This window comes from Haliotis cracherodii, unplaced genomic scaffold (assembly GCF_022045235.1).
Source record: "Haliotis cracherodii isolate W230 unplaced genomic scaffold, xgHalCrac1.p SCAF_11, whole genome shotgun sequence".
NCBI lineage: Eukaryota > Metazoa > Mollusca > Gastropoda > Lepetellida > Haliotidae > Haliotis > Haliotis cracherodii.
This window is the reverse complement of record NW_027266266.1, coordinates 27576644-27603887: the sequence shown is the minus strand read 5'-3', so window position 1 is coordinate 27603887 and position 27244 is coordinate 27576644. Positions and strand designations below refer to the sequence as shown.

Genomic DNA, 27244 nt, shown 5'->3' with positions numbered 1-27244 from the left:
TTGAAAACATCAATTTTGCCCATTGTTCAGTCCTTTCTGCTTGTACTGTTATGAAATGTGATATATAGTAATTATGTACCATGACCAACAATAAAACTTGTTAGTATGTTATCATGTTCGTATACTGTCAGTCATAGTGGCCCTCTGCACAGCGAGTTATGCATGAATCCTATTTAAAATAGGTGAACATGATGTGAGGATGTCTGTCTGGTTGAGGCTTTGGCCATTTCCTTTGCTTATCCTTCCTTAGCCTTGCATGACCTATGACAAATATGCCAGAAAGATTAAGGAGAGCTACACAGTCTTCATGTGGCTCTGTGTATCTTTTGCCTTCTGAATCTTGGCAAGCTGGCAAAAAACATCCCTAACACAAGAAAAAAGAAGTTGGCCTTGTCTGATGATTAAGAGATTGAGATAATTCTGTCTCCTGAAGCCAGTGAGAGATTGTTGAGGTGTTGTGTTGCAGGGTATGACTGGGTTTCCCTGGATTGATGCCTGTATGAGGCAGCTGCGTAGTGAGGGTTGGATCCACCACGTGTGCCGCCACGCTGTCGCCTGCTTCCTCACTAGAGGTGACCTGTGGATCAGCTGGGAGGAAGGACTTCGAGTCAGTATAGCTGACAACACCTTGAGGCAGTTTAGCTGACAACACCTTGAGGCAGTATAGCTCACAACACCTTTAGGCAAAATATCTGACAACACCTTTAGGCAGTATAGCTCACAACACCTTGAGGCAGTATAGCTCACAACACCTTGAGGCAGTATATCTGACAACACTTTGAGGCAGTATATCTCACAACACCTTGAGGCAGTATATCTGACAACACCTTGAGGCAGTATATCTCACAACACCTTGAGGCAGTATATCTCACAACACCTTGAGGCAGTATATCTCACAACACCTTGAGGCAGTATAGCTCACAACACCTTGAGGCAGTATAGCTCACAAAACCTTGAGGCAGTATAGCTTACAACTCCTTGAGGCAGTATATCTGACAACACTTTGAGGCAGTATAGCTCACAAAACCTTGAGGCAGTATAGCTTACAACTCCTTGAGGCAGTATATCTGACAACACCTTGAGGCAGTATAGCTGACAACACCTTGAGGCAGTATAGCTGACAACACCTTGAGGCAGTATAGCTTACAACACCTTGAGGCAGTATAGCTGACAACACCTTGAGGCAGTATAGCTCACAACACCTTGAGGCAGTATATCTCACAACACCTTGAGGCAGTATAGCTTACAACTCCTTGAGGCAGTATATCTGACAACACCTTGAGGCAGTATATCTCACAACACTTTGAGGCAGTATAGCTTACAACACCTTGAGGCAGTATATCTCACAACACCTTGAGGCAGTATATCTCACAACACTTTGAGGCAGTATAGCTCACAACAACAAGATTATGTAGACAATGTTCCTTAAATGTTGCCGAAGATGAATTTCACTTTTTGCTTGTATGTTGTAAATAAGATAATTTGAGGAAAAAATAATGTGAATCACTTTGAACATCCAAATAAATACAAGTTTATCTCTTTAATGTCACATGTGAGCAAATGACTGTACGAAATCTATCTCTATTCATATATCATGCCATGTTATTAAGAAATGAATCCTTGTAACATGTTTAACCGGTTCCACATTGTCAAGCATTCTGACCTCTGGCCTAACAGTTATATATATGAATACACTGAATGGAATTGAGTCTCGGAAAACACTGGCGATAAAAACTTGTTGTCTCATTTCAGACATTTTTGACCTATCTCCTTGATGCTGATTGGTCAGTGTGTGCAGGAAACTGGATGTGGGTATCCAGCTCTGCATTTGAACGTATTCTGCAGTGCTCCAAGTGCTTTTGTCCAGTTGGTTACGGCCGCCGTATTGACCCATCAGGAGAATTTGTCAGGTAGGGCTGTTGTTCATGTAGAAATAAGCATAGAGATTGTGTGTCAGAACAGGGAAATAACAATCCATATCTAACAGCCTGGTGATTAGAGTTGTTTCATAATGTGTAACTGGCTGACTCTGTGGTGTAGTTAAACCTTGTTTACCTGCACCCCACTGATACAAATACACCACATATAACACGATCTTGATGGGGACTAGTTGTACATTCAATAGAACATGATTCTGTTTCCATGATTTGTTAAATTGGAAATTAATCCTTAAAATACAGTGAGTGCAGAATGCTGTGGAATAGTGCAATACTACTGAAATGGGGAAAATATAGTCAGTTGTCCAAACTACCGGTTCCATCACTGGTTCATGGTTTAGTGGGTGCTGTGACAACTCGTCCAATCTAAAACTAACACATTGTTTGTTGTGATTAGCAGTTTAAAATAGCAACTAAGCCAACTTCATTCAGTCTGCAACAATGACACAAACACTTTTTCGTTTTGAGGGGATATAAGCCCTGAGTACGATCCCACTGAAGATAATGGGAAAAAACGCCACAAAGACTGTATTGCCCCGGTCTTTTCTACATCAGAAAACAACCTGCATTTCTTGCAATTTTGGGGTAACATTATTTCCATTAATACAAACTCACTTCATTTATCAGCCTTTCTATTATTCTGGCTGACTTTGAAGGTCTAGGTCACGACTTATGAAATACACCTTCAAGCACCTTTTGAAAATGTGTGCAGATTTTATGAAAAGAAAATTATGAAACTAGCTTCTGTTCTCAATAATGGGAACATTTACATGTGTTACTTCACTTGTCTATGTAGGACTATGTAGGACTAAATGCCTACAACTGATCGATTATCCTACAAGGCAGGATATGGGCCCTATTTGGCCCACAGGATCGACATAATTTAAGAATTGTGCATTAATTCAGACATCTTTTTGAAAGTTATCAGCTGTGTTCATATAAAGGGGAGCTTGTTCATTTCAACAATTGACTGTTTGGGATATATAACAACACTACCGGGACCTCCCGTATATAAACCCCCAGCCTAATCCCGAAATTAGAGCTTTCTCATTTAAAATATATTATCTGAAATTAACCTCAGGGCTCGATTTCAGAAACTAATGCTTTCTTTCAATGGAAAACCTTTACTGAAAAAATAAGAAGCCGCTAGTTGTTTTCACTGAGAAAATATAAAACATGAATTTTAACTTTGAACCGGACTGTTGAATTACGATTTGCCTAGTGTATATAGTACATTGCCACGTTGTTATATTTTTTATCTTATCCTGCATTACTACCTCAATGCTTCTACTGTAGTTCTTTGATAAGGAGACGGTGGTCACTCAAGCCCTTATTCATCTTGGCCTCATCTGCCAGAGTCATTGAACAGGGTCTTACCGAGGACAATCCTAATCGTGTCTTTCTTTTGTGTACTATGATGCCATTTCAACATCGTCAAATCGACCATATACATGATATACGTAATCATCTCTGGCCACCAGGCCCTAGGTGCAAAGGGTTACTCCGCTAGAGCTGCAAAGGCTATAGCCTTAGCACATAGACCTTCAGCACATACCCTGCATGATGACAAATGGTGTTCCTTTGAATCCTTCTGTAAGGATCAGAAACAGGACCGTCACCGCAGTTTATGACTGAATTCCTTCCCCATCTCCGCAACAAGTGTCACCTCAAGGGTAGTACCATAATTATATATCTGGTAGCCCTCAATTCGGTGTTGGCAGTTCCTACATATCACAGTCACTTTTGCGTTTTTTCATCTGGAGGATCAACGTGACAATTTTCGTCCCCCAGCCTGAGATATGACCGTGGTTTTGAAATCGCTCTGTACCACTCCTTTTGAACCACTCCACTCTTCATCTTTCTTTAAACTTACTAAAAAGACAGTGTTTCTCTTGACATTAGCTACAGCGGTTGCATGCCCTTGGCGTCTCCCAAGTATGGTTTGAGCGAGGGGTGCACGGTGCTGTCCATCTTGGGCTGCGCAAGCATGTCATTGCTAAGAGTCAACTCCCAGGACAGCCAGACAGATCTTTAACCGTTCCTCCCTTAGCATCGATAACTCATTATCTCCAGGGCAGTCGGGTAGCCTAGTGGTTAAAGCATTCGCTCGTCACGCCAAAGACACGGGTTCGATTCCCGACATGGGTACAATGTGTGAAGCCCATTTCTGGTGTCCCCCGCTGGGATATTGCTGGAATATTGCTTAAAGCGGCTTAAAACCATACTCACTCACTCATTATCTCCAAGGCGTGGCACTTTAGAATGTGCAAGGTGTCCATTGTTTTGGTCCACTGGTGGTCGGTCACAAACCCCAGACAGTCTCTGGTGGTAATTACCCCAGATTAGAGGGGTTCATGTTTCTGCTTATTCCAGCTGCTTGGATTGAGAATTTAGAACTTGGCGCCCTTTACTACTTTTCCTTTTTCCATGATTGGATTTCACACCTCCCACTTTCTATCGTGTGGCTCTATCGGACAGGAAGGTCTGCGGTTTCCTTTTTTTCCCACTGAGGAAGCTATCTGGTTACACAGGCTGGTTGGAGGGTCTGTCCTAAATTCCATCTGAAGGTATGCCCCCCTCCGTTCCGTCTCATAAAAATGCATAAAGGTGGTAATGCAGGATAAGGTTAACTATTCAGTAAAATCTAAATATTTTTCACATTTGGATACTTATCCTACATTGCCACATCTAAAGTGCCCTCCCATTGCTTTATACCTACCCGCAAAGTTTTCCAGATATCGTTTCTAGTCGTGATGTGTTAATATATGATGTCGCCACTTACGGTCATGTGGTAGCAGTGGGAGGAAGTAAGCCACACAACTGGTTGGTACAACAACTTCTGTAGCCAGACCTCTCACAGCTCCGTCTCCTAAGTAAAAAAGTAGAAGCATTAAGTATCCAATTGTGAAACATATTTAGATTTTACTGATATTTTAAGGAAGATCACTCAAATTAAATACCTGAATTCAAGTCCATGGGGCTGAATGCGGAATTATTTTTGTTTTTAGGCCCATGAGCGTAATTATGTACATTAGTAAGGATAGAATGTGTCAAAACGCTGACTGTATAGGTCCTTGTCCTATCCCTAGGCTATTCATAAAAATTCTGGAACTACTTGTGCTTTCTAAATGTTAAAAAAACTAGAAAAATATTATTGCAAACTCATTGTATCATAGTATTGGGTTGTATGATTTTGAGACCAATTTATTGGTTTTGCACAAGCTCGATCACCACTGTAGATTTGCCCACACTGAATGAAACTGAGCTTCTGTGCTAATGGTAGTCGGGTTTTAAGGGATCAGCTGGTTTGTGTTTCAGACGCTACATCCCTGAGTTGAAGGACATGCCCCTTGTGTTTCTGTACGAGCCGTGGAAGGCCCCTCTGGAAACTCAGCAGAAGGCCAACTGTGTGATTGGGAAGGATTACCCAAAGCCTATGGTTGACCATCGCAAGGTGTCCAAGGAGAACAAGGAAATGATGGATGGAGTCATGCGTTTCCTCAAGGACAAGAGTATGCATTTTCACAATTCTTATTTATACCACTGACCTTATAGGGCAGGGATATATAGTTATACCAAGCAATTTCGTCCTTCCGAGGACATTTTTGTGTGCAAGCTATTACTTAAAACTGCAAACTTTGTGAATGCTTTCTATATCAATATTTTTGATTTTCTGAAAAATACTGATATTTTCAATTTTTTACTTAGAATTTGTATAAATATTTATGCAACCTATAACTTGAAAAATACTGCATGGATTCTTTTCAAATTTAGCAAACAGTTTTTATGCTAATTGGAGAGGTGCAATACAAAGTTTGATTTTGATATGTAAAATTTCTGAACAAATATTGCTTTTTTCATATTTTGAACTCAGAATGGTTTGTTTTACTTCAACATTTGTGCAACCTATAACTTGAGAACTACTTCATGGATTTTTCCAATTGGGGGTACAGTTTCTATACCAATAGGAGAGGTGCAGTGCAAAGTTTGTTTTTGATGAGGGAGTTTCTGAGAAAATATTGCTTTTTTCATGTTTTGAACTAAGAAATATGTTGGCGTCGAAGTTGGGGTATTGATGAGCTCTGTTCACCCTTTGGCTTGTTAGGTGATGGTGTTTCCCTTTTCAAGTGGCATCAGGTGTTGTAATTGGCAGTACATGTTACATCCTTTTCCTATATGGGAATCCTGTGGAATCCCAGATTCTACTGATTAAGTGCACATGATATAGACATGTTTTACCTTACCTTAAGCTTCCCTACCTTATACAAACAGATAGTACTGGAACGAAGAGACAGTTTAAGCAGACTACAGCCCGTGCCTAGGCATCCACGAGTTATCCCCCTTGGCCCCTACTCCCCATATTCTTCTCTGTCTGCCCTACGGACAGACGTGTACAGGAACAGAGTTCCACTTACCTTGTTAATTATCTTTCAATTGCGTTTTTAGGTGGCGTTACTTCCATATATCCTTTCCATGCTTGATATATCCGCTTGTTTGCGGTTTATAGCTTGAAATTCAATTTTTATTCATGGCTGCGTAAATTTAAGCGTTTTGCGCCTGCGTCGCCATTTTAACTCTCGTGTTTATGAGGTTGCACGTTAATGTCCTTTTTTTGCTATAGTTTTCTTAAGCTATTGGGGAATCTCTCATTTATTTTGTTGATTATGGCGTTTTATTGACATAATTCCTATTAATTAGGCGTATTATGTTGTTGAATTGCTTAATTAATACTCCTGACGACTCTACTGCTGCCTTTGTCAAGCGTCGCTGTCAGCTATCGCCGGGAAAGGTCTCCAGTTATCTCCGGATCGCCAGCTATCATCGAATCATCGTCAGCTATCGCCAGGCCGTTGGCAGCGCTCGTCGGACTGTTGCCAGTGCTCACCGGATCGCCAGCTATCAACGAATCGTCGTCCGCTATCGCGAGACTTGCCAGAGATCGCCGGATCATTGCCAGTGCTCACCAGATCGCCAGCACTCGCCGGACTGTTGCCAGTGATTGCTGGATCGCCAGCTATCACCAGGCTGTTGCGCCGGATCATTGTCAGCTTTTCGCCGGACTTTCGCCGGACCTTATATGTCGCTGTACAGTCGCCAGGATGTCTTTTTGTCTCGCAGAACATTGCCGACACGCTTCATCATCTGGTGTCCCGGGGCCAGACGTCTGGACTCACCTTGCCACCCTTAGGATGATGAATAACATTTTGTACCGGATTATGACGAAGCATCTCTGACCAAGTCTCTCACTCCTGCTGATATGCCTGCTTGGCTTGTGGATCATCTCCCTTGTGCTTCGCCTGGGCAAGGGGCCTCCCTCCAGGTGGAGCACAAAGTTTTGGAGTCTGGAGAAGTTCTCCTCCCACGTGACCCATTGATAGCTGATGTGTCCACGTCATTAAACACTGCTTTTACGACACTGCCTGTCCAGACATCGATTCAGGTTCCGAAATTTTGGAAGGAACACAATCCTTTCCAATTTATGACATTTGCCAACGCCGGTTCTTCTCGGTCCAGTACCTCCAGCTCTCTCAGCAGTGAAAATCAAATTTTTGAAAGAGAACTAGTCTGAAGCGGAAGTCCGATCCAGTCCCAGTTTGGACCTAAAAGCCCCCCAACCGAGGACGCTTTTCCGGTGGGGACCGCCCCCGGAGTGATTTTCTCCGGACGGCTGACAACTGGCAACTCCCGCCGCCAGTCGTCCCTGTTCATCCGTCTCCAGGAGGAGGGAGACTTCAGACCTACTGGAGGAATTAGCAGCTGCTCCAGGATCCGTTCGTGAAGTGGATCCTCTGCCACGGTTACTGCCTGCAGTTTCGTGCCGTTCCTCCTTTGGCATTTCCACGGCTCTGTGGTTATTATAACCCATATAACTCATTCCATCATTGTGTTCCTTCAACGCAGGGGGATTCGGTTCGGAACCTACCTCGTTGACTGCATCCTCGGTCACGGCGTCAATGGAATCTTGATTCTTCAGCGCGATTTGATCATCAACATGGAGAAATCAGATCTGACTCCCTCTTGCCATCTCACTTTCATAGGCGGTCCCTTTCTGACCGCCAGTGGCAGAGCCCTCTTGGGCTGTTGTCCTCAGCTCAGGATCTGACGTCCAGGGGTCGTCTTCAACTGCGTCCCCTTCAGCAGTTTCTCCTACCATTTCTGCACTCAGATCAGTTGGGTCCCCTTCTTCCTCTGCCAAGGGACTTACATCCGTTCTTGGAGTGGTGGCTAGTCCCATAGAACGTCTCGAGTGGTTCCCCTATGTCAAGCTTCGAGGCCACTCATCATCTCTTCGTGGGTGCATCTCTACAAGAATGGGGCGCTCACCTTCTCTAGGAAACTGCTTCCGGTCTTTGAACTCCTTCGGAACGTGCGTGGCTCATCAACAATCTGGAGTTGGAGGCAGTCACACACCCAGTTCTTCTCCCCCAGGTCATTCAGCAGGCGGCCCGGACCTGTCCTCTGGATCTGATTTTGGTCGCGCCTTACTGGCCGTCCCGAATTTGGTTTCCCAAGCTCCTTCAGCTCACGGGAGAACCCATGTTGCATCTCCCGGCGTGGCCAAATCTGCTGCTCAATCCTCACACCGGACGACCACATCCAGACCCCGACAGTTACAGTCTGCATGTTTGGTGTCTCCAGAAGTCACTGATCGCTAAAGGTTTTTCAGCTCGTGCTGTGGCGGCTGTTTCCAGAGCTCATCGTCCCTCCACTCTATATATGATGACAAGTGGCAGTCTTTCCAGGCCTTCTGCTTGTCCAGGCACATCGTTCCAGTGGAGGCCACTGTTCCACAAGTGGCTCTGTCAAGCATTGTTCTCTCTACCGTCAGTCCACCATTCTGTTCCGACAGGGCTTGACCTACATCTTATCCCCTTGCCTACCGTTCCGGGAGCCTCTACCTTGCTGTCGCCTGCTGGGTTTCCTGCCATATGGTTTAGTTGTGCTGCTTCAGGGTGCCTGGCGCTTCTCACGGTAAGCCCGCCTTCCACCAGTCGAATAAAGCACTGTGTTGCGTCAGGTAAGGTAAAACATGAGCATTTCTGATTAAATGCAATGTTTTTATACTTACCTGAAGCTACACCTATAGGCCCTCCCGGACTGCGTCCTCCTCCTCTGCCTTACCGTTGGCGCCACTGTGTACTCTACGTCTGATGTCATCCAGTGAAGAATATGAGTAGCCTAGGCACGGGCTGTAGTCTGCTTCAACTGTCTCTTCGTTGCAGTACTGTCTGTTTGTGTAAGGTAGGTAAGCTAAAGCACTGTGTAGCGTCAGGTAAGTATAAAAACATTGCATTTAATCAGAAATGCTCATTTTAGGTATTGAGACAAAATGAATCATCTTGTGCATCACATCGTTTGAATTTAATATCACAATGTGTCCATGGATCATTTTCAACTCACTTGTCCTGAAGGTCCATGTGAGCCGATGTAGCGGAAAGCCTGTCGTCGTCTGTTGTCCATCAGCTTCGTCTTTGTTGTCCAAAAACTTGTTCCATTTTCAACTTCTTCTCTGAAATGTTGTGATGGATTCAACTGAAATTTTGTGTGGATGTTTGTTACTATAGCAGGTCAAGTTTGTTAAATGCATCAAACTTTGAATTTCTATGTGGCTCCCATATAGCCATCTTTTATTAAGAACAAGAAAAATTTATTGTCTTCTAAAAATAATTAAGGGGGCAAGAACCCTGAAACTTTGTTTGTTCAAGGCATCTTGATTGGATAATCAAATCAGCGTGCCAGTTGGCATATTGGATTTTTTTTATAAAAATGGTGAATTATCTGTCATTAACATCTCCCCAGAAACGACATGACCAATGAAGCTGAAATGTCAGGGCTTGATCAATGCTTTACATGCTAGTTTGTTCAAGAAGTTTGAATTGGATTTTCAATATAACAATGCTATTAGAAAATGTTATTTATGGTCGGCCATAACTATTGTTCCATATGTATGTTCCGTTTTTGTAATACAGTGATCCCTCGCTACAATGCTACCTTTGGGGTCCAAATAATTGATGAGCGTTAAAGTTCAGCGGGTAGATGACAACAAAACAGTCGACATGCTCTGCCTACCTAATATGATCTATGTTGCACATTTCAGAGTTTAGAATAGTAGTTGTTTATGATTCATAGTGTAAGAAAAATGATTTGTTGAGTGTTATGCACTTTGAAAAAACCCACATTGTATACCTTCAGCGAATTCTGGTGAACAAACAGGTATAACAAACTTGGTCAATTAAAAAATCACAAGACATGATGATTTACCATTTAAATTGTATTTCCTGCTCTCCAGACATATGCAGACATTAAGATTACTGTGTGTATTGTCTCGAAAACTAAGCTGGAAACACCAATCAGCAGTGCACACATTTCCTCCCGCATCTACCGGTAAAAGGTACCCCAACTTCAAATATTTTTATGCAATGGTCGGAAGAAATTGTATTTGAAATTAGTATTTTATCAGAAAAAATCTATTCCAACATTGTGTTATTTTAGTTGCAGCTTTCACTATATATATTTAAGATTATAAGAACCATAAGCGGAGCACTTTGGTACAGGTGATTGCTATTGCTGGATATTTTGACGCATGGAACAATTGGACCAGTCACCCCCACATGTATTTTCATTGCGAAAATGTTATACTGACATTCAATAGTCAAACAGCCTCAAATAAGACTTTTAACAAGTCAAAGTATGGCATTTATGATATATGTATCCATTCTGTTGCAACTAAAGTTTGTTTCAAGGCATCAAAAGCAGTAATATGATGGTGGTTGCTGTAAATAACAGTGAGTTGTGGGATCTACTAGTCACTTCACACATAATTTAGCCGAAATTAATGTAAACATTATTCAATGAAGTTTTGAATAAAATTAATGAAATATATTACAAACATAAGTCCCGATTAACAATGAACACGTTTTTATAACCAGAAACATTAATAATGGGATCAATTTGCGTAGCATATGTGGCAACTTTCACTGCCAGACCCTGGTAGCATATGTGGCAACTACCACTGCCAGGCCCTGGTAGCATATGTGGCAACTACCGCTGCCAGGCCCTGGTAGCATATGTGGCAGCTACTGCTGCCAGGCCCTGGTAGCATATGTGGCAACTGCCGCTGCCAGGCTCTGGTAGCATGTGTGGCAACTACCACTGCCAGGCCCTGGTAGCATATGTGGCAGCTACCGCTGCCAGGCCTTGGTAGCATGTGTGGCAACTACCGCTGCATGGCAACAACAAGTGGCAGTGATGGTTGCTGAAAATTAGCCCTGCTTTCCTTGCTGGAAACAGTGAAAGACCCAGGTCCCACTGAGAAGCAAGTAACTCTGACTTCTAGCTGTAGAGGATGCATAGAGTAGATGATGGAGTTGATAATGTAGATAGCAGCCCAGTGTGTGTGCTAATGGACAGGACATGGCACAAATGTAAGTTAGTTATAATACTACAATTGGTATACATTTGTATATTTGTCCAGAAAAGTCATTAGGAGCTAGAACTAAATCTAATTATATTTATTTTCAGAAATTTCTCATTGTGCGCCAACCAACATTGAGGAAGTCAAGTCGTTTGTCTGGGTCCCACAGCATACTTTCTGTGAGATGGAAACCGACCTGAAGAAGCTTTAAACCTCCTCATTCACTACCTGCAGACGACACATTACAACCAACATAGAGGAAGTGAAAATGTTTGTCTGGGTCCCATAACATACTTCCCGTGAGATGAACACGAATCTTCAAACCTCCTCATTCACTACCTGCAGACGACACATTACAACCAACATAGAGGAAGTGAAAATGTTTGTCTGGGTCCCATAACATACTTCCCGTGAGATGAACACGAATCTTCAAACCTCCTCATTCACTACCTGCAGACGACACATTACAACCAACACAGAGGAATTGAAAATGTTTGTCTGGGTCCCATAACATACTTCCCGTGAGATGAACACGAATCTTCAAACCTCCTCATTCACTACCTGCAGACGACACATTACAACCAAGTAGTATAGGTAGAGGAAGTGAAAATGTTTGTCTGGGTCCCATAACATACTTCCCGTGAGATGAACACGAATCTTCAACCTCCTCATCCATTACCTGCAGACGACACATTACAACCAACACAGAGGAATTGAAAATGTTTGTCTGGGTCCCATAACATACTTCCTGTGAGATGAACACGAATCTTCAAACCTCCTCATTCACTACCTGCAGACGACACATTACAACCAACATAGAGGAAGTGAAAATGTTTGTCTGTGTCCCATAACATACTTCCCGTGAGATGAACACGAATCTTCAAACCTCCTCATCCACTACCTGCAGACGACACATTACAACCAACACAGTGGAACTGAAAATGTTTGTCTGTGTCCCATAACATACTTCCCGTGAGATGAACACAAATCTTCAAACCTCCTCATTCACTACCTGCAGACGACACATTACAACCAACACAGAGGAATTGAAAATGTTTGTCTGTGTCCCATAACATACTTCCCGTGAGATGAACACGACCACACGAATCTTCAAACCTCCTCATCCATTACCTGCAGACGACACATTACAACCAACACAGAGGAATTGAAAATGTTTATCTGGGTCCCATAACATACTTCCCGTGAGATGAACACGACCACACAAATCTTCAAACCAATACCTGCAGACGACACAGTACAACAAAAAAAGCAGTTTAATTTTGGCTGAAATATTGCTGAAAGAGCCATAAGCCCTTTCACACTCACCGATAATGATACTTTTATGTCAGGTTTCAAAATTCCATGTATTACAGTGCCAATGGCATGGTTGGAATCATGATAGCACGTTTTATGATTTCACTACAAGCACACTTAAAAATTTGTTTATTGTTTATTTGTTTATCATGTGAGGCCATTTATTAATGTACTTTCACACAAGTACACTGGACAAACACATGGAAATTGATGATCATATGAACACGTTAATGAACAGAATGTCGAATAAACTTTTCTCTCAAAAGTACTGCTGTCTCTCTCAACAGTTCTGTTGTCCCTCTCAACAGTTCTGTTGTCTCTTTCAACAGTTCTGTTGTCTCTCTCAACAGTTCTGTTGCCCCTCTCAACAGTTCTGTTGTCCCTCTCAAAAGTTCTGTTGTCCCTCTCAACAGTTCTGTTGTCTCTCTCAACAGTTCTGTTGTCCCTCTCAAAAGTTCTGTTGTCTCTTTCAACAGTTCTGTTGTCCCTCTCAAAAGTTCTGTTGTCTCTCTCAACAGTTCTGTTGTCCCTCTCAAAAGTTCTGTTGTCTCTTTCAACAGTTCTGTTGTCCCTCTCAAAAGTTCTGTTGTCCCTCTCAACAGTTCTGTTGTCTCTTTCAACAGTTCTGTTGTTTCTCTCAAAACTTCTGTTGTCTCTCTCAACAGTTCTGTTGTCTCTCTCAACAGTTCTGTTGTCCCTCTCAAAAGTTCTGTTGTCTCTCTCAACAGTTCTGTTGTCTCTCTCAAAAGTTCTGTTGTCCCTCTCAACAGTTCTGTTGTCCCTCTCAAAAGTTCTGTTGTCTCTCTCAAAAGTTCTGTTGTCTCTCTCAAAAGTTCTGTTGTCCCTCTCAACAGTTCTGTTGTCCCTCTCAACAGTTCTGTTGTCTCTCTCAACAGTTCTGTTGTCCCTCTCAACAGTTCTGTTGTCCCTCTCAAAAGTTCTGTTGTCTCTCCTAACAGTAAGGTTATCTCTCAACAGTTAGGTTGTCTCTGCTAACAGTTCTGTTGTCTCTCTCAACAGCTCTGTTGTCCCTCTCAAAAGTTCTGTTGTCCCTCTCAACAGTTCTGTTGTCTCTCTCAACAGTTCTGTTGTCTCTTTCAACAGTTCTGTTGTCTCTCTCAAAAGTTCTGTTGTCTCTCTCAACAGTTCTGTTGTCTCTCTCAACAGTTCTGTTGTCCCTCTCAAAAGTTCTGTTGTCTCTCTCAAAAGTTCTGTTGTCTCTCTCAACAGTTCTGTTGTCTCTCTCAACAGTTCTGTTGTCCCTCTCAAAAGTTCTGTTGTCTCTCTCAACAGTTCTGTTGTCCCTCTCAAAAGTTCTGTTGTCCCTCTCAAAAGTTCTGTTGTCTCTCTCAAAAGTTCTGTTGTCCCTCTCAACAGTTCTGTTGTCCCTCTCAACAGTTAGGTTGTCTCTCTCAACAGTTCTGTTGTCCCTCTCAAAAGTTCTGTTGTCCCTCTCAAAAGTTCTGTTGTCTCTTTCAACATTTAGGTTGTTTCTCCCAACAGTTCTGTTGTCTCTCCTAACAGTTATGTTGTCATTTTAATCATTTGGATGGAAATTGTTATTTTTGATTTATGAGCATAAAATTGGCCGTAAGAAAATGATGTAAGGTTCCTCGAGTTGTGATACTTGTTTTTTGTGTGCCTGGTACTGCCTATTGTAGTATGGATTTGTTATGCCAGTGTTATGTACATGTCTTTCATAGCTTGTGGGGTATTGTAATTTTAGCGCCTTTTGATGGCCAGAGACTTGTTACCTGTGTCAATGACCTTGTCTTACCTGTGTCATTGTCTTATTGTTTTTACGGCATTTATGGTGGAATATTGCAAAAGCTCTACTCATTCCAGCTGTGTCTGTTTTGTGCATCAGTAGCTTCTATGGACTTTGTAAATGCAGTTAGAATTTAGTGTTTGTATACGTTATCTTTGTCCACAATCAGCATTCTTCCCCTAATGCTTCCAACATAATGTTGCTGCTTTTTCATCTCCTCATATTGAATGCTTTTTGACTTACATAAACTTTCTAAACTCTGGAGTATGAAAGGCGTAAATTCAACAGAATCTCATTTTCCTTACAGACCTCTTTTGCTTTGGACCATAATTTTCAAACAAACACATATATCCCATAGCAATCAAATTTATTGTTTGAGTTGAATGTGCTATAGATTTCACTGTCAATGTGGATTTCAGGAGAAAGTCATTAATAGTTCCCATGCATAAGTTTGATTATTATGGGCATATTTCATAACCATATTCAAATAATCTACCTCTTTTATCATTCCTGTCTCCTTTTTGTAGATAATACGGAGATGTATAATATATGTATAACACAGATACAGTGATATTCTCAGCAGATTTCAAAGTAGTCTTGAAAAGAAAATTTTGAACTATGAACATGTTGCCGCTGGCTCTTTAAACTGCCAGTCCCAGTGGACAGGCAATTCCAAAAAACACCAGTCTCCTCCAATTTTGGTGAGTACCAACTCAATAAATAAACATATTAAAATTGCCTGGTTATAATTCTTTCAACAGCATGTTCAATGCAGTGTATGTTCATGCTGGACAAATTCAATAAAATCATCTCTGAAGTAACTTAGATGTTCACCTCATTCACACAAAGTTCAGTCATATTTTTCTCTCTTAATATTTCACTTTGGTTCGAGGCTAAGTCACTACAAATAGATATTTAACTTCAAAGTACAACAAAATGTTATTTCTTTGAATGAAAAATAGACAACAGGAAACACTGATGATGTGAAATAGACAAGCTGACTTTGTTTGAAAAATATACTTCATTGATTATTGGTGATGTTTTTGATTATCGGCGATGTTTTTGTTAACAACAATAATTTATAAGGTACTTTATTTGCCGGGCCACTGGGACTGGCAGCCACATGAATTACTGGTTCAAGCCTTATTTTACCATGAAAAAACTGATATTTACTAGTAAATGGGAATGCTTCTATGAAGGACAGCTAATGGTTGTTATTATGAAACCATTAACCTTATGTCATTTATAGAGTTAATGAATATCAAAATGTGTTTGTCATAACCATTGTTTGATTTGAAATGAAAGTGTAGAGTGTGAAGTAAAGGACTAAAATAATTATATGATTTATTCTCTGAAAGTACTGCCTTGCATTCCTGGGTCATGGGTTGCCCAGAAGTCTAATGATCTGGGTGGCCCATAGGTCTAAAGATCCGGGTAGCCCAGTGGTCTAATGATCTGGGTGGCCCATATGTCTAATGATCTGAGTGGCCCATATGTCTAAAGATCCGGGTAGCCCAGTGGTCTAATGATCTGGGTGGCCCAGTGGTCTAATGATCTGGGTGACCCAGTGGTCTAATGATCTTGGTGGCCCATATGTCTAATGATCTGGGTGGCCCAGTGGTCTAATGATCTGGGTGGCCCATATGTCTAATGATCTGGGTGGCCCAGTGGTCTAATGATCTGGGTGGCCCATATGTCTAATGATCTGGGTGGCCCAGTGGTCTAATGATCTGGGTGGCCCATATGTCTAATGATCTGGGTGACCCAGTGGTCTAATGAGTGCGGCGTTAAACAACAACAAACAAACCTCACTGTGGCAACAGTAGAAATTTCTTTGAGAAATATAATCATCAACTTTAAAAGATTTTTTTTTAAAATAGCATGTTATTTATTTAATTTCCCTGTTTAGAAATGTTTTTACCTCATTGAAATGTACTTAGTGACTTCAGAAAATGTTTGTTGTGGGGTTGCCTGATTGTTTTTCACCATTTTGCTTGTCCTAATATCAGTCTGAATACCCACAGTGGTACAGTGCGCAAAGCACAAGCTGGGTGGCCTTTGTTCTTGCCAAAATATTGTTCAATGCAATGTAAAACAGTGAAACATGTTTTGATAATTTACATCTGAGAAGAGGTTCCTGGTGTTGGGCGAGTTGGAGAATGTTTCCTTAGACATGCACAGTACCATGTTAAGTCTGACACTACATGAAGAGTATGCGTGAACTCAGTAGAAGTACCGTATTTGACCCATTAAGCGCCCAGGGCACTTAAAAAAAGACAGAAGGGGTGGGCGCTTATTGGGGACAATTCAGAGTCAAATTGGCTTAAATTCATCAGCTGTGTAGAAGGGGGTGCGCATTATACACGAATTAATGAGTTTTGATGTTTTTTCCCCCTTTGAAAGACATTACTGTGAGCACGTAACACCGGAAATACCATGTCAACAAATCCATACTGAAGTACGCAAATTATTCATGTAATTACACTGTCTGGCTATAAAAAGTGTTCTTTGTATATCTGGACTTTTGTTTGTAACTTAGATCTATTTCATTAATTTTATTCAAAATTCCTTTTAATATTGTTTTAATTAATTTCGGCGAAATCGTGTGTGAAGCTATCGGAAGATCGCACAGCTCACCGTTATTAACAGCAACCACGGTCAGATTAACGCTACTGACGCCTTGAAACAGAGACATGGATACATGTCTTTTTGTTTTTATGGCATTTTTGGTGGAATATTGCAAAAGCTCTACTCATTCCAGCTGTGTCTGTTTTGTGCATCAGTAGCTTCTATGGACTTTGTAAATGCAGTTAGAATTTAGTGTTTGTATACGTTATCTTTGTCCACAATCAGCATTCTTCCCCTAATGCTTCCAACATAATGTTGCTGCTTTTTCATCTCCTCATATTGAATGCTTTTTGACTTACATAAACTTTCTAAACTCTGGAGTATGAAAGGCGTAAATTCAACAGAATCTCATTTTCCTTACAGACCTCTTTTGCTTTGGACCATAATTTTCAAACAAACACATATATCCCATAGCAATCAAATTTATTGTTTGAGTTGAATGTGCTATAGATTTCACTGTCAATGTGGATTTCAGGAGAAAGTCATTAATAGTTCCCATGCATAAGTTTGATTATTATGGGCATATTTCATAACCATATTCAAATAATCTACCTTTTTTATCATTTCTGTCTCCTTTTTGTAGATAATACGGAGATGTATAATATATGTATAACACAGATACAGTGATATTCTCAGCAGATTTCAGAGTAGTCTTGAAAAGAAAGTTTTGAACTATGTACCATGCACAGTACCATGTTAAGTCTGACACTACATGAAGAGTATGTTTTCGGATGCGTGAACTCAGTAGAAGTACCGTATTTGACCCATTAAGCGCCCAGGGCGCTTAAAAAAAGACAGAAGGGGTGGGCGCTTATTGGGGATAATTCAGAGTCAAATTGGCGTAAATTCATCATCTGTGTAGAAGGGGGTGCGCATTATACACGAATTAATGAGTTTTGATGTTTTTTCCCCCTTTGAAAGACATTACTGTGAGCACGTAACACCGGAAATACCATGTCAACAAATCCATACTGAAGTACGCAAATTATTCATGTAATTACACTGTCTGGCTATAAAAAGTGTTCTTTGTATATCTGGACTTTTGTTTGTAACTTAGATCTATTTCATTAATTTTATTCAAAATTCCTTTTAATATTGTTTTAATTAATTTCGGCGAAATCGTGTGTGAAGCTATCGGAAGATCGCACAGCTCACAGTTATTAACAGCAACCACGGTCAGATTACCGCTATTGACGCCTTGAAACAGAGACATGGATACATATATCATAAATGCCATACTTTGATTCGTTAAAAGTCATTTTTGTTTTTGTTGGACGATTCTATGTCAACACGTAGTTCTCGCGATCACGTGATCACGTGCACGGGAGCATCGACGGTGACTGGTCAGACTGGTTCCATGTAAAAAATAGTACCCGTCAATAGGGCTCAGCTGCTTCGCTGAGGGTTATTATATGTTTAGTAAAAGCTGCATCTAAATTAACAAGATATTGGAATATATTATTCCTGATAAAAAAATAGTTTCAGATACAACTTTTGCCGATCCTTGTATTTAAAATCCTGTAAAATTATATCATTGGGTGTGTCTTGACCGAATCACCGGTAGATTCCTAGAAAACGTGTGTACAGCTGATTGCTGTGTCCAGCTTAGTTTACGAGAAAATGCACAAGGTAATCTTAATCCCTGGATATAAAACGATGCCTAGCTGAACAAAAAATACAATTTAAACGGTAAATCAACATGTCTGGTGATTTTTTTTATCTCAAATTTCGAATTTGTCGTGACAAGTTTCTCATCACCCGTTCGTTTGCCAGACTTCGTTGACAGGGTACAGTGTAATTTTTTTCTGCGCGTAATAAGTCACAAATATCTAAAATAAACAGAATACAGTCATGCCCCGCTTATACAGACTTCAAATATCCGGAAACCTTGGCGCTTATTGGGGGAGGGGTGCTTAATGAGTCGAATACGGTATGTGGTGTTGGGATCAGTGACATGATGTCAACTCCGGTCCGCAGCACGTTCCCCCGCTACCTGACACACTGTGATATTCCCCCACAGTTGTCGCTGAGAGAAACATTTCAATTCATATGTCATATCCTGTGAGCATGTTGTGACAAGTACTGCATTTGTTCTCTATATATTGTTGACATATATTTGAATGTGATGTTTCAACATTATGACATGTTATTTGTTGTATGGACAGGGCTTGAGAATAGGGCTGAGGACTACCATAACTTGAGTATCATTACCTTCACCAATTCCTCCCACTGATATCACATGAAGCCTGCTACAGTCTGTCAGTGCCTCCTATAGCTTTAGCATGAGGCCTACTACAATCTGTCAGTGCCTCCTATAGCTTTAGCATGAGGCCTACTACAATCTGTCAGTGCCTCCTGTAGCTTTAGCATGAGGTCTACTACAATCTGTCAGTGCCTCCTCAAATAGCTTTAGCATGGGGCCTACTACAAACTGTCAGTGCCTCCTCAAATAGGTGTAGCATGAGGTCTACTACAATCTGTCAGTGACTCCTGTAGCTCTAGCATGAGGCCTACTACAATCTGTCAGTGCCTCCTGTAGCTTTAGCATGAGGTCTACTACAATCTGTCGGTGCCTCCTATAGCTTTAGCATGAGGCCTACTACAATCTGTCAGTGCCTCCTGTAGCTTTAGCATGGGGTTTACTACAATTTGTCTGTGCCTCCTGTAGCTTTAGCATGAGGCCTACTACAATCTGTCAGTGCCTCCTGTAGCTTTAGCATTGGGTCTACTACAATCTGTCAGTGCCTCCTATAGCTTTAGCATGAGGCCTACTACAATCTGTCAGTGCCTCCTGTAGCTTTAGCATGAGGCCTACTACAATCTGTCGGTGCCTCCTTTATCTATTTGTCACCATGAAGTGCTTCAAAGCGGGGTATACAGGATGTATTCAGCCTCTCAGAAATTCACGTGCAGCCTGACTTGATTGTGGCAGGGTATAAGAGATTTATTACCCTGCTGGGAAATTTACTTCCCTCCAAGGCGGGATACCTAGTATTTTATCAAGATCACATGGACCAATCAGATCTCATCATCCTGACATGGAGGTATAATGTACAATGTGTCAGCCTATGTACCTTGAGCCAATAGGTGATGGGTACACAGTCTCAAACACAGGGTACACCATAACACATACCCCGAGGTACTGGTTGAAAATGAATTTATCTTACAGGCATTATTTTAACCATTCGTCTAAAAGTCTCATTTAACTGCATTTGGTTAGTGTTCAGGTTTGATATAATATGCTTATACCATAGTATTCACTCTGGTAAGAAGTTTGTAATTTTCCAAGGGGCTATATGAAATTTGAAATATATCTGTCAGCAGGGTACATGGGGAAAAATGGCCTTTCAGTTATACTATCAGAAACAAGTATGTTAATGCCAGGTAAAATAAAGAAACATTCATCAATGAAATAGGTGCAAGTTGTCATATTCACTGGGTGCCTGGACAGTTTAATACAATAACCATCAATGTTGCACAATTGCAGCCGAACTATTGTTGATAGATTTTTTTGGTCACATAAATAAAATCTTTCAAACGGTATAAACCAAATTCAAACCCTCTTTTTATGAAAATGACTATTTTCATATGAGATAATGGCTGGATATGGACAGTTTGAAAATAGTTGCAGATATTTTTTCCATTAGAAAATTATTTTTTATGACAGATCTATGATGGCTATTTTAAATAATGTGTGAAAGCAGATGGTTGGCGATAAGAAGCTGGGATATGCATGTTTGATAAAAGTATGTGTTACAGATATTGACATTCTGTGTTGTTGCATATAGATGTCCATGTTTTATTGTTGTTAATAAAATGTATGCAGCTGTGTTTCTTCTGTTGTTAATTGTTGTTTGTTACAACTTTTAGGGGAAGAATATATTGTTTGTTTGTTATTTAGCGCGACACAACAACATTCCAGCTATACGATGGAGGTCTGTAAATATTCGAATCTGGACAAGACAATCCAGTGATTGACATAATGAGCATCAATCTACGCAATTGGGATACAATGACATGCATCAGCGAAGTCAGCGAGCCTGACCACCCGATCCCGTTAGTCGCCTCTTTTGACAAGCATAGTCATCTTTTACTTCAAGCATGGGTTTCTGCAGACCTATTCTCTACCCTGTCTTCAAGGGTCGGGGAGATTTAGCTGATGAGGGAGCAGGTACCCACGATCTGTCACCTTGCAGTGTCAGCATTCCCAGATGAGTGGGAGTATCAAACACTGGTTTGCACAGAACACATCACACTGTCCCTCTGACATAGGTCCGTGGACATGACCTGTCATTGTGCATGATTGTGTAATCAAGCACCATGTTGATACATTCCTCAGTTGGTGTAAGGATGCAGAAAAGACCTCAGAAGGAAAGACATGCTGATCATGGCGACATGGCTGATAGCATGTCATTGTACCCCCTATGGTCTGGATTGTTATTCCCTGCCCAAATCAAGCTTTGTAGGGGATATAGAAACAGGCTCTGTCCACCAAGAAAATAACTCATTAACTGTTCAATATGTCTTCATCAAAAGTTGGACACACATCAGGCATGCTCTAAATCGATGCTTTTTTGTATTCATGATTCTTTAAAATGTATATATTTCTGCATTTCCAAGGCAACACGTTGGCATGGGATTCAAATCAGCGTGGTGGTCTTTTTAAGAGCATAACTCAATAACTCTTCAATATTTTTCATCAAACGTACACACATCAGGCATTCTCATGAACTGGTGTTTTTTGGTATAAAGGAATTGTTCTTATTTGTTGTTTCTGCGTTGGCAACACGTTGTCCTTGGGTTGAAATGAGCGAAGGGTTCGTTTCCGGAGCACAACTCCTTCACTGTTCAATATTTCTTAATTAAACGTTGTCCACACAACAGGCATGCTGATAACTGGTACCTTTATCTTATCAGGAATTTCTGAAAGTTTCACTGTTTGTGTTTTCAAAGTAACAAGGTAGATGTAATTTCAAATTTGAGTAGGGATCAATTCAGGAGCATAACTCCTTTCTTTGAGAAACTTTGTATACATATCAGGCACGCGCTGAACTGTGCCTTATATTAAGCATATATTTTTGAAATTAGAATTGTTTTGGTTTTCCAAGGCAGCAAGCAAACATAAGATTAAAACGATGGTAGGGGTAATATCTGAAGCAATATTATAAACTGTTTTGCATTTCCTTTTGATACTTCGGACACACATCAGGCAGGTACTGAACTGGTGCCATTTGCTTTTTTCTAATTTGAGATTTTGCATTCTAAGGCAGTAAGTTAGACTAAGTTCATATGAAACTTTCATATTGCAGAGCATAACTCATGACCACTGTATCAATATGGTACTTGATACAACTTGGGAAACACATACGATATCATTCATCATACAACCCTATGGAATTTCTGAGCAGAATAAATTCCTTATACCCCGTCAGGAAGAAAACATGCAGCACGTGGATTTCAGAGCTGGAAAATAACTGCACGGTGTTTACGAGTCAACGAAAGTCACGTGACACAACACAAGTTAACTTCAGCTCAATCGAACATATGTTTTCTTTCAATTTTCAGTTTGCCTCAATTATTATTATTATAGCAGATTGAAACATGTCGGCAAAATAAATTCGTTGTTCATATCGGTATCACTCAGGGTATGTGATTTTATCCGGATCGTGGTATAAAATCTAACGCGGAAGGCATAAAGCCACATGTAACCCGAGTGATACTCCTGTAACTTATAGTATCCTGTGCAAACCTTCATCCTTCACCAGTATCTCCGTGTCATGGGTTTGAATTCAACTTATGGCCTATGAACCCAAGTGAGTCGGAATTTTGTCCATGCTCTTCAGTTTCGCCAAATTGGTAAACGTCTACAACCTGGGTCATGTCGGGGTTTCCCCCAACAACAGACCAAGATTCTTTAAGTATCCCAAATATTGTACAATGTGGTGTTAACCTCAAGTCACTAACTCACTCGCTGTAGTAGGATGCAACTAAAGATGAAGGTGCCTGTATGGTGACCCTGCCACCTTTGACCTGCCAGAATTTGATGATTCTGTGTTCGTGGCTCTAATATTTGAATCAATTTTGATTCTTGAATTTCTACAATATGCCAGTGCTGGTGGTTTGCACCAAAGTGGAAACCTCCATTTCCATTTGTGTGGAGGAACAGCGTGCTGGACATCTTGAAAGAGACAGGAAACTATTTCGGGGACTGCTTCAAAACACAACATTTCTTCTTGAAAGTGGACGCAAACAATACAATTCTTTTCACTGGACATGTTCTTCCGAATGTCCTACAATTAATTTGTTCGTGTTTTGGTAAAACCTGAAAACAAATGATTATTTTCCATTTGTTTTTATTTGAAAATAAAATCCCATGCCCCCTACGAATATCAAATGGTATGTCCCAAAACGTTCAGGACCTGCATCACTTGGTGTTTACTTCCATAGTAGAGGCAAAATTCTATTACGTAATTTTTATTTTTTTTACATTCTCTCACTGTTATCGGGATAATTTTTAATGCTACTGTGAGGTCTCCAGGTCAATGAGGTTTCACTGTGTATAACACTGAGGAAGTGGCCAGATAAAATGACGATAACGTATACTTTAACTGAGGTCTGCTTTAATAATGTTAAGAGTCAGTGCTTCCTATAGTAACAGCATGAAGCCTGTCACATCATCAGTCAATGACGCCAATATTTACAGCATGAAGCCTGTCACATCATCAGTCAGTGCTTCCTATATTTACAGCATGAAGCCTGTCACATCATCAGTCAGTGCTTCCTATAGTTACAGCATGAAGCCTGTCACACCATCAGTCAATGCTTCCTATAGTTACAGCATGAAGGCTGTCACATCATCCGTTAGTGCCACCTATAGTTACAGCATGAAACCTGTCACACCATCAGTCAGTGCTTCCTATAGTTACAGCATGAAGCCTGTCACACCATCAGTCAGTGCTTCCTATAGTTACAGCATGAAGCCTGTCACATCATCAGTCAGTGCTTCCTATAGTTACAGCATGAAGCCTGTCACATCATCAGTCAGTGTCACCTATGGTTACAGCATGAAGCCTGTCACACCATCAGTCAGTGCTTCCTATAGTTACAGCATGAAGCCTGCCACATCATCAGTCAGTGCCACCTATAGTTACAGCATGAAGCCTGCCACATCATCAGTCAGTGCTTCCTATAGTTACAGCATGAAGCCTGTCACACCATCAGTCAGTGCTTCCTATAGTTACAGCATGAAGCCTGCCACATCATCAATCAGTGCCACCTATAGTTACATCATGAAGCCTGCCACATCATTAATCAGTGCCACCTATAGTTACATCATGAAGCCTGTCACATCATCAGTCAGTGCCACCTGTAGTTACAGCATGAAGCATGCAGCACGAAGCCTGTTACATCCACACATAGTGCCCAAAGTTATAATTAAATTAGCAGTATGTAATCTTGATCGAAACGACTGATTCACCCTTGAGAAACGGGTAATGTCCAAGGTGATTTATCTCCTAAGTGACCTCACTGCTGCTGTTCCGCGGTTGTAGTTATCTCGCACAGATTACCAATAGCGGCCATGAGATCAGACAACGACGTTCTTTCGAAGACCACCTCTTTCTCCTGGTATAGAAGTGTGGTTGGTTCACTTGCCACTTGGATCATTCGTGAGGTAAGAATCTTATCTATGTTGAGAAATTCTGCGGGTGAGCATAGGTTCTTCACACGTTCACTGTACTCCATCACCTCTTTCCTCCTTCTCTCAGTAACCCGCAGCTGGTCCTGAAGGCCTTTTAGTTCTTTCAGAGTCTCGTCCTTTATTTTGTTGGTTGCGTTCACCAGCATCGCTTTTCTTGCAAGGACCTTCTCTTCAAGGGAAGAGAAAAGGTTGTGAATATCACTCTCAATATTCCGTTTCGACTCTTTAACCCTTTCCTCGTGCGCGTTGAGACGGGTGATTCTGTCCTCCATTCTACTGATGTTTACAGCGAGTCTGGCATTGTGTTTCATGATGTCCTGGCGAGCTGGTTCATACAGACTTTTTATTGGCCCCAAGTCGTGGCCGTTGTGATGTACTGACGCGCAGGTGCTGCACATGGCAACCATACACGTCTTGGAACAGCAGAACAGGTGTTGCCTAAGTCCATGTTGAGGACAAAGCTTGTCTTCCTTCAATACCTGGTGGTTCTTATCAGTAAGCTCCGACAAGCATTTCAACTCGTGGGTTATGGTTACAGCAAACTTAGCATGGTAGGACTTGCATGTGTCACACATGTTGCACCTGCAGTCCAGACATCGGTACGTCGCTGTGCCATCATGGCGGCAGTCATCGCACTTCAAACCACTCAGGTCCATCGCATCCTCCATCTCCAACACTTTTATGATGGCGTAGTCTAGAGGTGAAGCTTGCTCTGTCAAAGGAGTCTGACAGACGGGGCACCAAATACCGGGCGATTCATCGGCGTGTAGAGTTGTGTTCAAGCACTCGGAACATACTGAGTGTAGGCAGCCCAGCAACCGTGGTGTTTGTCCTCGTAGGTTGAACAGCTTCCGACATGATGGACAGTGCATCTTATCAGGCTCAACGGATGTTGGAACAAGCTGTTTCACGAGTGTCATGGACTGTTCTGGATTGGATGACCTTTCTGATAGACTGTCATCAGTATCTGCTGTAGCCGCCATCACGCTGAAATAGGATACGTAGATGTGTTCAAACGTGTTAGTAGTGGTAATCTCATTAGTGGTAGTAGTAATAGTATTATCATTAGTAGTAGTGTAGTAGTGGTGAGAGTAGTTGTGGTTGTCGAATTGAAGGTAGTCGTATTGGTAGCAGTCGAAGTAAGTGTTCAAAAGTATTAGTTCTGTTAGTCTTACTAGTTGTGGTAGTAGTAGTAGTAGTAGAAAATAATAATAATAATAATAATAATAATAATAATAATAGCTGTCTACTGGTCACCAGCTGACTATTGTTTTCGACTGACTAGTGTGAATGAATCTGAATTCATATTATTATCTTCACCATCGATATCTGAGGAAGAGTGAGTGAGTGAGTTGGTTTTAACGCCGCTTTTAACAGTATTCCAGTTATATCACGGCGTGTCAGCTTAATGTGGGAGGAAAGCCCGAAGTGATGCAGGTCTCAGACGTTTACCGCTTCGGTGAAACCCACGAGCACCCAACTCTGCACAGCGAATCGCGGCGCCTTAGACGACTGGGCCACCCGTGCCCCCAATCTGAAGAAGAAAAAACATCTGAGGCAGAAGAGACGGTTGTCGTAGAATTCTACTTGCGTGTGTATGGGGAGAAATTCTTGTCAATGAATGTAGTGGCTTAATTGTCGCGGGGTACGTGTACCATGGTAGTTTAAGTCATGGAGTTGCGTACCTTAGCTGTGCCAGGATTAGTAGATCTTGTGTTCGAAACCAAAATTCATCTAGATTATGATGTGGGTATGATATGTCAAAGCATCCTCTATATAACGGTAAGAGGTCCCGTCATCCTGAAACGATGACATGAGGATCGTGTCTGCACGCTGTTCATATCACTACATCGGACGGCGGGATAGCCTTGTTGTTTAAGTATTCACTCGCCACGCCCTAGGCCCGGGCTCGATTCCCCACATTGGTACAGTGGGTGAAGCCCATGCCTGGGGTCACCCGCCATGGAATTGCTGGAATAGTGCAAACAGCGGTGTCAAAATATACTCACTCACTCAATCAGTAGACCAATGTTCGGCAACGAACGGGTAGATATAATAATTTTATTATTTACCAAGCGTTCTAAATCTTTACTTACCTCAGAAAGAGTGAAAAACTTTACAAAAGTCCGCGGATCATCCACTATAGTTTCACGGGGGCGTTTACAATCATTACCCGTTGATAACGGAATGTGACATGTGATACCGTATCATTCAGATTCCCTCGGTCATTTCCGTCGACATGACCTTAGCAGAAATTTAACAGCGCCCTGTTCCTCAAAGTGATATAAGACATACGACTGTCGTAACTCAGCGTTGAGTATTGAAACTATGATCGTCGTTGTCTTAGTTGACACCGTCAGAATAGTTGAGAACGCACTTTTATTTGAGACCGCCAGGGTAGCTGAGAACGTGGTTTTCGTTGAGACCGTCTGACTAGTCGAGAATGTGGTTTTAGTTGAGACCGTCTGACTAGTCGAGAACGT

General features: G+C 41.4%; 4 protein-coding genes across 5 annotated transcripts in view; 2 read left to right on the top strand and 2 right to left on the bottom strand.

Moving 5' to 3' along the window:
* LOC139456385 (cryptochrome-1-like) overlaps positions 1 to 13060 on the top strand; it is a 33166-nt gene extending 20106 nt beyond the window's left edge. Inside the window, exons 9-12 of the mRNA XM_071238050.1 lie at positions 467 to 607; positions 1753 to 1910; positions 5256 to 5449; positions 11460 to 13060. Coding sequence (XP_071094151.1) covers positions 467 to 607; positions 1753 to 1910; positions 5256 to 5449; positions 11460 to 11563 — 597 coding nt within the window. The 3' untranslated portion in view covers positions 11564 to 13060. The remainder of the gene's footprint in view (positions 1 to 466; positions 608 to 1752; positions 1911 to 5255; positions 5450 to 11459) is intronic.
* Positions 12233 to 20186, bottom strand: LOC139454992 (trichohyalin-like). Its single transcript, XM_071236581.1, has 4 exons — positions 20137 to 20186; positions 13664 to 14183; positions 12919 to 13596; positions 12233 to 12253 (listed from the first exon to the last, which is right to left on the bottom strand). The coding sequence occupies exons 1-4, from the start codon at positions 20184 to 20186 to the stop codon at positions 12233 to 12235; spliced, it is 1269 nt and encodes a 422-aa protein (XP_071092682.1).
* Positions 20187 to 23665: 3479 nt separating this feature from the next.
* Positions 23666 to 26911, bottom strand: LOC139455658 (E3 ubiquitin-protein ligase TRIM45-like). 2 transcript variants are annotated; one of them, XM_071237216.1, is made up of 3 exons: positions 26858 to 26911; positions 26214 to 26295; positions 23666 to 25748 (listed from the first exon to the last, which is right to left on the bottom strand). In XM_071237216.1, the coding sequence occupies exon 3, from the start codon at positions 25742 to 25744 to the stop codon at positions 24587 to 24589; it is 1158 nt and encodes a 385-aa protein (XP_071093317.1). In that variant the 5' UTR covers positions 25745 to 25748; positions 26214 to 26295; positions 26858 to 26911; the 3' UTR covers positions 23666 to 24586. The 2 variants fall into 2 exon arrangements, with proteins under 2 accessions (XP_071093317.1, XP_071093316.1); XM_071237215.1 differs by lacking the exon at positions 26214 to 26295 and having other exon boundaries at positions 26858 to 26907.
* On the top strand, positions 23722 to 24534 carry LOC139454991 (uncharacterized). Its single transcript, XM_071236579.1, has one exon. It carries the CDS (start codon positions 23722 to 23724, stop codon positions 24532 to 24534), a length of 813 nt encoding a protein of 270 aa, XP_071092680.1.
* Positions 26912 to 27244: the final 333 nt, after the last annotated feature.

Bases quoted from the DNA above. Each gene is read 5' to 3' on its own strand.
- LOC139454992 (XM_071236581.1), bottom strand. From the start codon at position 20,186: ATGGTGTACCCTGTGTTTGAGACTGTGTACCCATCACCTATTGGCTCA. The intron at 14,184-20,136 runs GTACATAGGCTG...CATAACTGTTAG, and splicing joins CCATCACCTATTGGCTCAAG to GAGAGACAACAGAACTGTTG. The intron at 12,254-12,918 runs GTTTATTCGACA...TGTCGTCTGCAG, and splicing joins GCAGTACTTTTGAGAGAAAA to GTAGTGGATGAGGAGGTTTG.
- LOC139454991 (XM_071236579.1), top strand. From the start codon at position 23,722: ATGAAGCCTGTCACATCATCAGTCAATGACGCCAATATTTACAGCATG.
- LOC139455658 (XM_071237216.1), bottom strand. From the start codon at position 25,744: ATGGCGGCTACAGCAGATACTGATGACAGTCTATCAGAAAGGTCATCC.